The sequence below is a fragment of the Vipera ursinii genome (assembly GCF_947247035.1).
Source record: "Vipera ursinii genome assembly, chromosome: 1".
Taxonomy (NCBI): domain Eukaryota; kingdom Metazoa; phylum Chordata; class Lepidosauria; order Squamata; family Viperidae; genus Vipera; species Vipera ursinii.
The window spans coordinates 9563826-9578529 of NC_139512.1; the positions used below are offsets into that span (position 1 = coordinate 9563826).

Consider the following 14704-nt stretch of genomic DNA (forward strand, 5'->3'; position numbering starts at 1 on the left):
GTACTATACACTTCTTAAAATTGCCAAGGCTGTGAAACCGTTTCCTGCATGGAGTGAGAGAGTCCAAGCACCTGACTGTGAAGAAGGAAGATTCAACTATTCATTTTGGCAGAAGCTTGCCCAGACTGGATCACCAGTGGCCCTGCATTAAAAATGGCAGCGTTTGACTAGCTGGGGAATTCTGGGAGTTGAAGTCCACCGGCCTTAAATTTGCCAAGGTTGAGAACCACTGAAATGTGTCATCTGTGATTCCATCCTGAAGGACCTCTGTTAATTTAACTGGCATGCATTTCTGTGCCCAAAATGTCAGCCTTGTGAAAACCTCTCATCTCCTTTTTTTTTTTTTTTTGCATTTTTAAACATCTTTTCCTGGTGTAGATTAAATACGGTGACACGGCTACCTCGGAGGGGATTTTATTCGCCACTTATTCCGCCTTGATTGGTGAAAGCCAAGCGGGCGGCCAGCACAGGACCAGATTGAACCAGATTTTGGATTGGTGCAAGGACGATTTTGACGGTGTTGTATCCTAACACAAATAAACCAACGAGTCTCTGGACTTTGTGGCTTTGATTAATGCACAAAACTGCCAGTAGTCCTCTACTTACAACCATTTGTTTAGTGACCGTTTGAAGTTACTACAGCACTGAAAAAAGTGACTTAGGACCATTTTTCGCGCGACCGTTGCAGCATCCCCATGGTCACGTGATCAAAATTTGGACATGTGACAGCTGACTCAAATTTATGATGGTTGCAATGTCCCAGGATCATGTGATCACGTTTTAAAAACTTCTGACAAGGCTAATGGTGAAGTCAGTTTCACTTAACCGTATTACTTACTGAACAACTGCAGTGATTCCCTTAACAACTGTGGTCAGAAAGGTCATAAAATGGGTCAAAACGTATTTAACAACTGTCTCGCTTAGCAACAGAAGTGTTGGGCTGAATTGTGGTCGTAAGTCAAGGACTACCTGTACTTTGGTCCTCCTTTTGGTGGCTTACAGAGTATAATTGTTGCATTTATCAACTGCTTTAACATTTCTCACAGCCATGCACTGGGGATATTTTTCCTCCTCCCCCCCCCACCAACCTAAATAAGGCTATTCTGGGCAGGTCTTCATTTTTACTCTTGTGGCTGCCACCTTGACTTTTTTGAACACACCTGCAGACAGCCCTGCCCATGGTCGTAATTTACTCCCCCCCTCCTGTGCCTTCAGAACTTTTAACAACAACAACAACAATAATAAAGTTAGAAGGGCTTTGGAGGTCATCTAGTCCAACCCCCTGCTCAGGCAGGAAACCCTATACCATTTCAGACTCTTCTTAAAAACTTCCAGTGTTAAAGCGTTCACAGCTTCTGGAGGCAGATTGTTCCACTGATTAATTGTTCTCACTGTCAGGAAGTTTCTCCTTAATCCTAGGTTGCTTCTCTTCTTGATTAGTTTCCATCCGTTGCTTCTTCTCCTGCCTTCGGGTGCTTTGGAGAATAGCTTGACCCCCTCTTCTTTGTGGCAGCCCCTGAGATACTGGAAGACTGCTATCATGTCCCCCCTCACCCTTCTCTTCATTAAACTGGACATCCCCAATTCCAGCAGCCGTTCCTTGTATATGTTTTAGCCTCCAGGCCTCTAATCATCTTTGTTGCTCTTCTCTGTACTCTTTGCAGAGTCTCAATGTCTTTTTTTACATTGTGGTGACCAAAACTGGATGCCGTATTCCAAGTGTGGCCTGTTGTTTTCCTTTGTCGTATACATACCCCTCTGTCTGCCAAGATTGCTCCCCCCTCCCTTTTTTAAAATTGTTTCCCCTTAACGAGCCTTCCACTCTCAGATTGTGTTCGATGAATGCCACAAAGCCAAAAATGCCACCTCTACCAAGATGGGCAAAGCAGTATTGGACCTGCAGAAAAACCTGCCTCAGGCGAGGGTCGTCTACGCCAGTGCCACAGGTGAGCGATGCGCGTTGCACCAAGCACATTATCAGGGAGGAGTCCATAGCTGGAGCATCCTCTCTGGGGAGCTCCAAATCAAGACGCTCCGGCACTTGAGGGGTAGACTATTTGTCAGAGCACACACAGTCTTATTGCGCTGAGGTAACCCAGGAGTAAATACAGTAAATAGTGGTCTGTATTAAATGGTGGCTTATATTACACTATCTACAAATATACACTAGAAACAAGATACATACATGTGGTGATACAGCAAACTCCAATAAGCAGCAATTACAGCAGGGAACGGACGAGAGAGAAAGACTCCAGCAAGGCCTTCCCTTTTATACTCAAGCTCTTAAAGGGATACAGACTCCTGCTGAGCCATTCCTAACACTGCATCGTTCACCTCACATTATACAAGCTGGTTAGCTTCTAAGTCATTCCTTTGACACTATTTCTGCATGTCGAAGCTCCATTCCTAACTATCAGGGCAGCATGAACCCAGCTGGAGAAGGCCAGCCTTTTGCCTTCCACGTGAGTTTCCTGTTTAACACACCTTTTCCCCCCAGGTTTGTATAGGCAGGCTAGCTCTGAATATCCATTTCCGGGGTACAAAGGATGTTGTCTTTAGACTTCCCAGAAAGTGAGACACGTTTCTCTACTCCACACCATGTGGGAGGGCTGTGGTTCCAAAAATGGTGAAAAGACAAAGAGAAGGGTGGGAGAATGGAAAATGGACCCAAGGGGTAATCTGAAGTTAGGAGGGAGTAGTTAGAAAGATGGATGGTTGGATGGATGGATGGGATGGAGTAGAGCAGAGCAGAGCAGAGCAGAGCAGAGCAGAGTAGAGTCTCAATCTCAGCAACTGTTTGTGAACTTCAACTCCCAGAATTCATCAGACAGCATGAGAGTAGGTAGAAAGGCTGTCCACATATCTTAGTTGCTGAGATTGAAAAACAGTGGGAGGGAGGGAGGAAAAGAGAGTGGGATGGATGGATGGATGGATGGATGGATGGATGGATGGATAGATAGATAGATAGATAGATAGATAGATACATACATACATACATACATACATACATACATACATACGGATGGATGGATTCATGGATAGGTAGGTAGATAGATGAGAGATAGGTAGATACATACGTACGTACATATGGATGGATGGATGGATGGATGGATGGATGGATGGATGGATGGATAGATATGGATTCATGGATAGGTAGATGAGAGATGGATGGATAGATAGATATGGATGGATTCATGGATAGATAGATAGATATGGATGGATGGATTCATGGATAGGTAGGTAGATGAGAGATGGATGGATAGATAGATATGGATGGATTCATGGATAGATAGATAGATAGATAGATAGATAGATAGATAGATAGATAGATAGATAGATAGATAGATAGAGGCATTATAGCTAGATGGATGATGGGATGAGAGAGAGAGGGGGGGGAGAGAGAGAGAGAGATTGGCTGATCCACTGAATGCATCTAACAGTTCCTTCTCCAGTCCAACCCACTGGCCTGTCTTCTTCTTTGGCAGGTGCCTCTGAGCCAAAGAATATGATTTACATGAGTCGGCTGGGCATATGGGGAGAAGGCACCCCCTTTCGGTCCTTTGATGACTTCCTCCATGCCATTGAAAAGAGGTAAAGCTCCATCTGGTTATCACAGAACCACAGAGTTGGAGGGGGCTCAAGTGCAGGATCTCCTGGAGCATCTCTAGCAGATGACACCTCCCCCCCAAATCCTCTCTTTCAAGACCTCTAGTGAAGGAGAAGACCCTGGTTCATGAGGCAGCCTGTTCCAGTGGCCAGCAGTTCCTCTTGATGTTTGGTCTGAATGTCCTCCTTTGTAGGTAATGCCTCTGGGGCATTAAAAATAAACCCACTGCATCTTCCATCTGACAATTTTTAAAAATTGAATGCTAAAAACTGACCCAAGCTCTCTTTTCAACCTGGAGAAGGATTTTTTGACCTAACTCCACCTATCCTCACAACATTTTATCAGGCTGCAAAAGCTGTTGCAGTTGTTTGTGTGACCTTATCTTTGTTTCATCTGTTTGACTTGTGTGTCTGGCCTTTTGACAGGTGTGGGAGTTTTCCCAACACACGTAGTGATGCATTTTTCTGACGTTGACATCACTTTTTATCTTCAAACTCTGTAGCGTTTATTCTGATTTGATTATCTTTTTTGAGGGAAAAGGGCTTATAAATTTGAATGAATGAATGAATGAATGAATGTCTTGTGGTGTTGATGGAAAAACTGCAGTTCCAAAGGTCATCTGTATCTCTTGTCCTCCGTAGAGGTGTGGGGGCTATGGAGATTGTTGCTATGGATATGAAAGTGAACGGGATGTACATCGCTCGACAGCTCAGCTTTTCCGGAGTCACTTTCCGGATAGAAGAAATCCCACTGGATGCGGCATACAAGCTCGTGTACAACAAGGCAGCGAAGCTGGTAAACTTTTATACTTTGGGCCTGTCCAGTATAGCTGGACTCACTTCCTTGAGCCGCTTGGAATCTGTGGTCAGCTGTTTTTCTGTAGGGTAAAACAAAAGTATGTGACTTCACATGTAAAATTGATGAATGAACATTGCAAAGACCCAGTTATCTAGAGAAATCCATCAGGGTGGGAAAGGTGGAAGAAAAGGGAAGAGGATGACCAGCAGCAAGGGGTAGGGAACTCGGTTACCATGGCAACAGATTCACTATTGAGAGACTTGGAAAGAACAGGTTAGGGATAGATCCAGTGGTGGGATTCAGCCGGTTCACACTGGGTTCGGCAGAACCGGTAGCTAAATTTAGCTCAATTCAGAGAACCAGCTGGCTTCCAGAAGTCCAGTCTAGGCCTGAAGGAGTCCTCCCAAGCCTAGAACAGCCCAGCAGAAGTATGTGGGTGCCACTTCCGGAAGTCCGTTCTAGGCCTCGGAGGCCTGGAGGAGGCCTCTCAGGCCTAGAACAGCCCACCAGAAGTATGTGGGTGCCACTTCCGGAAGTCCGTTCTAGGCCTTGGAGGCCTGGAGGAGGCCTATGCTTAGCCGCAGAAGATCCCAAAGCAAGCTTTGGGCCAGGCTCTCCCTCTTAGCCCAAGAGCCCATTTCGTATAGTTGGGAAGGGGCTGGTCTAGGAGGAGGAGGAGGATCCAGACTCCACTCCTCCGTAAGCTGCAGACGTTCATTGGCTGACTTTGGGCCAAGTCCCTCCCACTTAGCCAGGTGTAGTGAGGAAGGAGCTGAAGATCTAGGAGAGGGAAGATCTAGCCTCTTGCCCTTCCCCCCCCCCCGCTTGCCACGAATCTCACTGGCTGAGCCAGCCCTCCCCCCCCCCAAGGCTAAGAGCCTATCAGGTGGGCAAAAAGGTGGATTAGAAGTGGGTGGACCCAGGTTCTAATCACTCCTCAACCACAGAAGCTCATTGTCTGACTTTGGGCCAGTCCCTCCCTCAGCCCACTCTCTCTCACAGGTTTAGATATAAGGTAAAGGTTCCCCTGCACATGCGTGCTAGTAGTTTCCGACTCTAGGGGCCGGTGCTCATCTCCGTTTCAAAGCCGAAGAGCCAGCGCTTGTCCGAGGACGTCTCCGTGGTCATGTGGCCGGCATGACTAGACGCCAAAGGCGCACGGAACGCTGTTACCTTCCCACCGGAGTGGTCCCTATTTTTCTACTTGCATTTTTTACGTGCTTTTGAACTGCTAGGTTGGCAGAAGCTGGGACGCGTAATAGGCGCTCACTCTGCTACGCGGCACTCGGGATTCGACCCGCCAAACTGCAGCAACCTTCTGATCGACAGGCTCAGCGTCGTGAGCCACTGCGTCCCTTCTATTAGATATAAACTCAACGCTAAATAAAATACTGAAAATACCATTATCACTGCTAAATCGCACGCTCCTTTTTTTCCCCTCACCCACCCCCTCCCCCCTCTGTCGGCAGTGGGCAGAAGCCCTGGTGGTTTTCCAACAGGCGGCAGACCTGGTGGGCCTGGAGTCTCGGAAGTCTCTCTGGGGACAGTTTTGGGGGGCTCACCAGCGCTTCTTCAAGTACCTCTGCATTGCTGCAAAAGTCCGGCGCCTGGTGGAGCTGGCCAAGGAGGAGCTCAGCAAGGGCAAGGTGAGGAAGGAGAGACGCGGCTTAAAAACCGTTACCCGCAGTTGTAGCTCTGATAGTTCAATGTGAGGGAGCAGAATGTGAGCAGATTTCCTTTTACAGTCTGGTGATTCTTTGAATTAAGCCTTCATGCAGTCTCCTCCTCCTCCTTCTCTTCCTCTTCCTCCTTTTCCTTCTCCTTCTCTTTCCCTTCCTCCCTTTTTCCTCCTCCTCCTCCTCTTCCTCCTCTTCTTTCTTTCCCTTCCTCCCTCTTCCTTCTCCTTTTCCTTTTCTTTCCCTTCCTCCCTCTTTCCTCCTCCTCTTCCTCCTCTTCTTTCTTTCCCTTCCTCCCTCTTCCTTCTTCTCCTTCTTCTTCTCTTTCCCTTCCTCCCTCTTTCCTCCTCCTCTTCCTCCTCTTCTTTCTTTCCCTTCCTCCCTCTTCCTTCTTCTCCTTTTCCTTTTCTTTCCCTTCCTCCCTCTTTCCTCCTCCTCTTCCTCCTCTTCTTTCTTTCCCTTCCTCCCTCTTCCTTCTTCTCCTTCTTCTTCTCTTTCCCTTCCTCCCTCTTTCCTCCTCCTCTTCCTCCTCTTCTTTCTTTCCCTTCCTCCCTCTTCCTTCTTCTCCTTCTTCTTCTCTTTCCCTTCCTCCCTCTTTCCTCCTCCTCTTCCTCCTCTTCTTTCTTTCCCTTCCTCCCTCTTCCTTCTTCTCCTTCTTCTTCTCTTTCCCTTCCTCCCTCTTTCCTCCTCCTCTTCCTCCTCTTCTTTCTTTCCCTTCCTCCCTCTTCCTTCTTCTCCTTTTCCTTTTCTTTCCCTTCCTCCCTCTTTCCTCCTCCTCTTCCTCCTCTTCTTTCTTTCCCTTCCTCCCTCTTCCTTCTTCTCCTTTTCCTTTTCTTTCCCTTCCTCCCTCTTTCCTCCTCCTCTTCCTCCTCTTCTTTCTTTCCCTTCCTCCCTCTTCCTTCTTCTCCTTCTCCTTTTCTTTCCCTTCCTCCCTCTTTCCTCCTCCTCTTCCTCCTCTTCTTTCTTTCCCTTCCTCCCTCTTCCTTCTTCTCCTTTTCCTTTTCTTTCCCTTCCTCCCTCTTTCCTCCTCCTCCTCCTCTTCCTCCTCTTCTTTCTTTCCCTCCCTCCCTCTTCCTTCTTCTCCTTCTTCTTCTCTTTCCCTTCCTCCCTCTTTCCTCCTCCTCTTCCTCCTCTTCTTTCTTTCCCTTCCTCCCTCTTCCTTCTTCTCCTTTTCCTTCTCTTTCCCTTCCTCCCTCTTTCCTCCTCCTCTTCCTCCTCTTCTTTCTTTCCCTTCCTCCCTCTTCCTTCTTCTCCTTTTCCTTTTCTTTCCCTTCCTCCCTCTTTCCTCCTCCTCTTCCTCTTCTTTCTTTCCCTTCCTCCCTCTTCCTTCTTCTCCTTTTCCTTTTCTTTCCCTTCCTCCCTCTTTCCTCCTCCTCCTCCTCTTCCTCCTCTTCTTTCTTTCCCTTCCTCCCTCTTCCTTCTTCTCCTTTTCCTTTTCTTTCCCTTCCTCCCTCTTTCCTCCTCCTCCTCCTCTTCCTCCTCTTCTTTCTTTCCCTTCCTCCCTCTTCCTTCTTCTCCTTCTTCTTCTCTTTCCCTTCCTCCCTCTTTCCTCCTCCTCCTCCTCTTCCTCCTCTTCTTTCTTTCCCTTCCTCCCTCTTCCTTCTTCTCCTTCTTCTTCTCTTTCCCTTCCTCCCTCTTTCCTCCTCCTCCTCTTTCTTCTCCTCCTCTCATCTTCCTCCTTCTCCTTTTCCTTCTTACCTCTTCCTCCTCGCCTTCCTTCTCCTCCTCCTCTTCCTCTTCCTCCTTTTCCTTCTTTTCTTTCCCTTCCTCCCTCTTCCCTCCTCCTCTTCCTTGTCCTCCCTCCTTCTCTTCCTCCCTGCCTTCTTCTTCCTTCTTCTCCTTTTCCTTTTCTTTCCCTTCCTCCCTCTTCCCTCTTCCTCCTCCTCCTCCTCCTCCTCCTTCTCCTTCTCTTTCCCTTCCTTCCATCTCCTCCTCCCCCTCTTTATTCTCCTCCTCTCATCTTCCTCCTTCTCCTCCTTTTCCTTCTTACCTCTTCCTCCTCGCCTTCCTTCTCCTCCTCCTCCTCCTCTTCCTCCTCTTACCTCCTTCTCATTCCCCTTCTCCCCCGCCCTCCTCCTTAGCCATTTGCCTGAAATAGTATAAGGTTTCCTGCCTGAGCAGGGGGTTGGACTAGATGACCTCCAAGGTCCCTTCCAACTTTATTATTATTATTATTATTATTATTATTATTATTATTATTATTATTATTATTATTATTATTATTATTATTATTATTATTATCCCTTTCAGTTCCTGAGTTTTATCAGCCAGGCTGTTTCACATCTTGATGTTTGTTTGTGATAAGGATGTGCAGAGTACCTCTTGAGCTAACGAGCTTGCACAGAAAAAGAGGATACTGAGAGTAGTCAAGTTTACGCAGCAACCACACAGTTTACTTGTGGAATAATACGATAGCACAGTCCAAGAAAAAAATCAGTCCAGGTCATACACGAGTAAAGAGATGATAGCAAATAACAATAGTCCAAGGATTATCCAATACAGAGTCTTCTTACCAGTCCGTAAGTCAAAACACAGTTCTTCAGGTTTAGCAAACAGTAGCAAACCCACAAACCACAATAATCAGCAAGTAACAGCAAACAACAGAGAGAATAACAGAGAGAGAGAAGCTATGTGTCTAGCTCCCTCTTATGGCCGTTGGAGAAACAGCGTTGGCCAATCATCACACATTTAAAGTGATACAATACAGTTTCTATTACAACAATACAATCATAGTTTATATATATATTGCCAACCCAACCAGTTAGGCCATAGTCATCTACCTAACAGTTTGTTTGGTTTTTGCCCCCCGCACACATGCTGGCCATCCTTGGTCTCATTTCTGCCCGGCTTTTGCCTTCCACAGTGCATGGTGATCGGGTTGCAGTCGACGGGGGAGGCCCGCACCCGGGAAGTCCTGGACGAGAACGAGGGGCACCTGAACTGCTTTGTGTCGGCAGCTGAGTGAGTTTTTCACTGGGGCCCCTGAGGGAGGATGCACTTTTTTTTTTGGTGAACTCTGGCACAGTCCCTGCCCGACATTTTGATAGGCTACAATTCCGCAGATACCACGGAGGGAATCCCTCAAAAATCACTGCTCCGTTGCATTCTGATTAAAGGCAGGACATCTTTGGACTTTAATCTTTCGGGCATCCTCTAAGAGAAAACACACACACACACACACACACACACACACACGGTATCATTGGCATCATTTTGGTCTTTTGGTGGCACCCGTGGAAATGCAACCCCCTGGCTGCCTATAGAGATTCTCAACCTTTGCACCTTCTGTCTGAAGCAAGCCACCAAGCTCAGGTCACGCCATTCCCAAATCTCACCTCATTTTGGTGTTTTGTTTCCCCCCCCCACTTTGGCCATCCGAGTGTGTGCGTGCTCACTGCTTTCTCCATGACCCCTACCGTGCATTTGCGGGGGTGGGGGTGAAGATGGGAGACATCTCAGCTGCATCCCTCGCTCAAAAGCTCTGTCATCTACATACATTGAGCCACCGCATCACAGCTCTCTTCCACCCCCACCCCCACTTTGCATTGTTTGGTCCTTTCCTGTCTAGTCTTGGTAAGACTGCCCTGTCCGTAGCTCAACAAGAAGGACAAAGCATAAAGTTGTCCGGTGTTAAATTTTGAAAAGAGTGTACGACGTCATCTCTCCTTCACATTAGCTGCTTGCTTGTAGAAGGCCCTACATGTGACTTCCACCCCCTCCCAACCCTCCCCCTTCCTGCCTCAAAAGGACCATTTCCGGGGTTCCCTTATAAATATTTCACCTCTAAAAGGCCACTTTTTGTTGGCTTCAATTGATACGATAGTCGGTCTAAACGTTCTCTGACATCCCAGCAATTGAACCAATAGCTGCCAAGCCAGACATGTGGGCCACCTAGAGCAGTATTTCTCAACCTTGACCACTTTAAGATGGGTGGATTCCCCCCCCCCCCCAAACTCCCAGAATTCCACAGCCAGCCAAGCGGGCTATGGAATTCTGGGAGTTGGAGTCTACCTCTCTGAAAGTGGCCAAAGTGGAGAAACGCTACTCTAGAGCAGGGGTCTTCAAACCTGGCCCTTTTATGACTTGCGGACTTCAACTCCCAGAATTCCTCAGCCAGGCACACTGGCTGAGGAATTCTGGGAGTTGAAGTCCGCAAGTCATAAAAAGGGCCAAGTTTCAAGACCCCTGCTCTAGAGCACGGGCAGGTTTGTTAAGCTTGCAATGAAATGCACACCTACTTTATCTTTTGCAGCTGAATGCAAACCTATTTTATATTTTAAGCCCCTGCCCCAATGGAAAATTAGTTTGCCAATCCAACATTCAGTTTTCTTAAGTGGCTAATGTCAATTAAGGCTCATGTCAGTGCAACCACAACCATTGCACTTGGGGAGGACTGTAAAGAAATACATACATTGTGAAAATAAATGTCCATACGTCCATTATATCAGGAACATTTATATGTTACCAATAGAAGAGAATATTTGTAGTTCAGAATCAAAGTGTGGGGGCCTTGGTGTTCTCTGAGCTTGGTTGTTTGTTTTTTTCGCAGATATTTCATTACCCAACTAAGTAACACCATCAGTGCTAGAAGGGAGTGTGTTTGCTCTCTGTTTACAGTGGTGGGTCACCAGCAACTCAGACAACAAGCAATGAACAAATGTCCAAGCAAGAAACTGCCAAGAACACTCCCACTAACACGGGCATGGCCAGCCACTAGTGGCGAACCTTTTAGAGACCAAGTGCCCAAACTGCAACCCAAAACCCACTTATTTATCGCCGGGTGCCAGGTGGGACGTGGCCCACTGGGTGGGCATGACTGTGGTGGTCATGGCAGACTGGGTGGGTGTAGCCAAAGTGGGCGTGGTCACCTTGATGTTGCTTGTGGGGAAGGGATGTCTGTGGGGGCCAGGCAGGGTTGGGGGAGATCCAGGGGGTCTCCGGCAGGTGGGGCGGTTGGCCAGAGGCTCGTCCTGCGGGGTGTGGCGAGGCGAGGCAGGGTGGGTATGCCAATTGCCGCGGGGCAAGGGAAGGTGAGGTAGGGACCAGGGCAGCTACTGCCTGACACCGTCAGCCCCCACACACAGAGGGCAGCGAGCGCATGGGGGCCGACGGTGTCCGTCAGCAGCCACAGCCTGCCGGCTCCTCAACCAGCACACTCTGGACAGCTAGCCGACAGCTGAGGAGGCAATGCAGTGGGTCGTGCCCAGGAAAAGGAGAGCATGCGAGGCCAGGAGGGACGGGACAGGGGGGGAGGGAAACCAGCTGTGCCGGGATGCATCCGGCCACGTCGGACCTCGGGCAGCTGGTTGAAGAGGGACGGTTGCCATCTCCGGGACATGACACGCGTGCCCACAAAGAGGGCTCTGAGTGCCACCTCTGGCACGCGTGCCAGAGGTTCGCCACCACTGCACTAGTATATAGAAGCGCAAACGCCGTTCCCTTCTAGCACTGATGGCGTTACCTAGTTGGGTCATGAAAAGTCTGCAAGACAACAACCCAGCTCAGAGAGCACCAAGGACCCCACAGTCCTCCTCCTCCTCCTCCTCCTCCTCCTCCTCTCCCTTCTAGCACTGATGGTGTTACCTAGTTGGGTCATGAAATGTCTGCAAAAAAACAACCAAGCTCAGAGAGCATCAAGGACCCCACAGCCCTCCTCCTCCTCCTCCTCCTTTCCTCCACAAATCCCACTGCTTTCTAACACTGATGGCGTTACCTAGTTGGGTCATGAAAAGTCTGCAAGAAAACAACCCAGCTCAGAGAGCATCAAGGACTCCACAGCCCTCCTCCTCCTCCTCTTCCTCCTCCTCCTCCTCCTTTCCTCCACAAATCCCACGCCTTTCTAGCACTGATGATGATACCTAGTTGGGTCATGAAATGTCTGCAAAAAAACAACCAAGCTCAGAGAGCACCAAGGACCCCACAGCCCTCCTCCTCCTCCTCCTCCTCCTCCTCCTCCTCCTCCTCCTCCTCCTCCTCCTCCTCCTCCTTTCCTCCACAAATCACACTGCTTTCTAACACTGATGGCGTTACCTAGTTGGGTCATGAAAAGTCTGCAAGAAAACAACCCAGCTCAGAGAGCACCAAGGGCTCCCCACAAGCCTATATATCCCAGGCAGCATTGCAAACAGAAACGCATGTTTATTTTGGAAGAGTAATTGCTGCCGATTTTAGTGCAACTAAACAAGCGTGGGTTCAAAGACTCTGGACCTTTTCTTCCCCCCCCCCCCCGAAATGAAAAACCCCGTCTCAATTCCGCAGCGCTGAGCCTGACGTAGGTGGTTCTCTTTTAATTTTGATTTTTTTTTTCCTCTGTGCCTTTTCGTTTTTCGTTTTCAAGTGAGCAGTTTGGGTGTGCTGGCAGCTTAGAATAAAAATATCCCCTCTTAACTTTCAGAGGCGTCTTCCTTTCCCTAATTCGGAAGCACTTTCCTTCAACCAAACGAAAAAGAGAAAGAGGAAGTGTCATTAAAAGAAAACGTAAGATCCTCCTTATCCTCACTTCCCTCCCCACCCACCCCCACCCCCACCCCACCCCTCTTAAAACCATCCTGATATCCCAGACCTTCTGCGGTGCACCTGCGGATCGTATCCCGTTCTCTCCCTTCTCCTCCAGCCCCCGTTTTCCCATTCCTCCATTTTGTTGCTCCAAACGTCTTTCCTATTCACTGCTTTTATTTTCTAGCTGTTTCATTCCTTCATTTGCCGCAGGGGCTTGTTCTAGGTCTGCAAGGCTTTTCACATTCACGCAATGTCTGATGCGCCTTCCCATCTGACCCTGACCTTAACTGTCACTTCCTCCTAAGAATGACTTTAGCAACACCACCAAGGGTGAGGTATCTGCGGTGGTTCCTAAAGTTTCTGAATTATTGGTAGGTAATTGGGACCAGAACTTCCATTGCTTAAGCAAGGTGGCCGTTAAGTGAGTTGCAGCCAGTTTTATGACCATTATTGCCACGGTTGTTTAGTGAATCACTGCAGTCATTAAGTGAATCCGGCTTACCCCGTGGTCGGAAACTAGCTGGGAAGGTCACAAATGGTGATCACGTGAACCCAGGATGCCTCAACCATCATAAATACGTGCCGGTTGCCAAGTGCCCAAATTTTGATTATGCAACCCTGGGGATGCTACAGTGGTCATAAGTGTGAGGACTGGCCATAATTTGCTTTTTTCAGCACCGTCATAACTCCAAGTGATGACTAAATGCATGGTCATAAATCATGGAATGCCTGTACTTAAAAACAGCATAGACTGATGATGTCACCAGCAACTTGGTTTAAAGGAGGGTTTTTTTTGTTTGTTAGTATATTAAAAAAAATATCACAATTTGGTAATTAACCTGTTAATTTGCATTAACAGAGGAATAGAATCAGGGTGACGTGAAGCTCTAGCACCACTTTACAAAGCCTTAGTACGACCACACTTGGAATACTGCATCCTGGTTCTGGTCACGACAGTACAAAACAGATGTTGAGACTCTGGAAAGAGTGCAGAGAAGAGCAACACAAATGATTAGAGCAGAGGTCTTCAAACTCGGCCCTTTTATGACTCATGGACTTCAACTCCCAGAATTCCTCAGCCAGGCACACTGGCTGAGGAATTCTGGGAGTTGAAGTCCATGAGTCATAAACGGGCCGAGTTTGAAGACCCCTGGATTAGAGGGCTGGAGGCTAAAACGTACGCAGAATGAAGGCCTAGAGAAGACATGATAGCAGTGTTCCAATATTTGAGGAGCTCCTACAAAGACGAGGGCTGGGGGGGGTGTCAAACTATTTTCCAAAACACCAAAAGGCAAGACAAGAAACCATGGTTGGAAACTAACCAAGGAGAGAAATAACCTAGAACTAAGGAGAAATTTCCTAAGGGTGAGAGCAACCAACCAACTTGCCTTCCGAAGCTGTGGTTGCTCCATCACTGGAGGCTTTCAAAAAAAAAAGAGAGACTGGACAGCCTTTTGTCTGAAAGGATACAGGGTCTCCTGCTTGAGCAGAGGGTGGGACCGGAAGACCTCTGAGGTCCCTTCCAACTCTTGTTATTCTATGTCCTTCTCCATTGCTACGCCTTGCAAATTGCACTGCTTCCCCCCTGCCCTCCTCATGCCTCTGTCCAAAGGCGGTGTTTTACAACCTGAGCAATTTTAAGACGGGTGGACTTCAACTCCCAGAATTCCACAGCCAGCCATGCTGGGAGTTGAAGTCCACCCGTCTGAAAAGTGGCTTGCCTTGAGAAACACTGCTCTGCATTGAATTGCTCTTTCAATGCTTCTTCCTTTCTGGGTTTTTTTTTTCCTCCAGAGAAACAGAGAGTCCGAGGCCTTAACAAAGTGATGAGGACCACCTACGACCACTACAGCGGTAGTAGCAACAACGACGTCATCAAGATCAGCTCCGACAGCAGCACGGATTCCGAGCCTTGTGTGGAGAGCGACTTTAATTCCTCTCCAGAGTCTCTCGTGGAGATGGAGGATGTGGCCAGCAGATACAAACCCATCAATGGCGCCATGGGTAACGACCCAAGTAAGTCCCGTTCGGAGGATCCCTCTCCTCCTTGCCAGCCAGAAATATCCGAGGAAGCTCTCCTCCGGGGCAGGGAGAAGGATCGTTCCTTGGTTGCACCTGTGAAATG

General features: G+C 48.2%; 1 protein-coding gene across 2 annotated transcripts in view; it reads left to right on the plus strand.

Moving 5' to 3' along the window:
• Window positions 1-14704, plus strand: part of SBNO2 (strawberry notch homolog 2) — a 153029-nt gene that overhangs the window by 99532 nt on the left and 38793 nt on the right. For both annotated transcript variants that reach the window (XM_083363152.1, XM_083363153.1), the window contains exons 11-18: window positions 379-522; window positions 1829-1946; window positions 3486-3591; window positions 4249-4402; window positions 5875-6051; window positions 8945-9042; window positions 12476-12558; window positions 14374-14595. In XM_083363152.1, coding sequence (XP_083219278.1) covers window positions 379-522; window positions 1829-1946; window positions 3486-3591; window positions 4249-4402; window positions 5875-6051; window positions 8945-9042; window positions 12476-12558; window positions 14374-14595 — 1102 coding nt within the window. The remainder of the gene's footprint in view (window positions 1-378; window positions 523-1828; window positions 1947-3485; window positions 3592-4248; window positions 4403-5874; window positions 6052-8944; window positions 9043-12475; window positions 12559-14373; window positions 14596-14704) is intronic.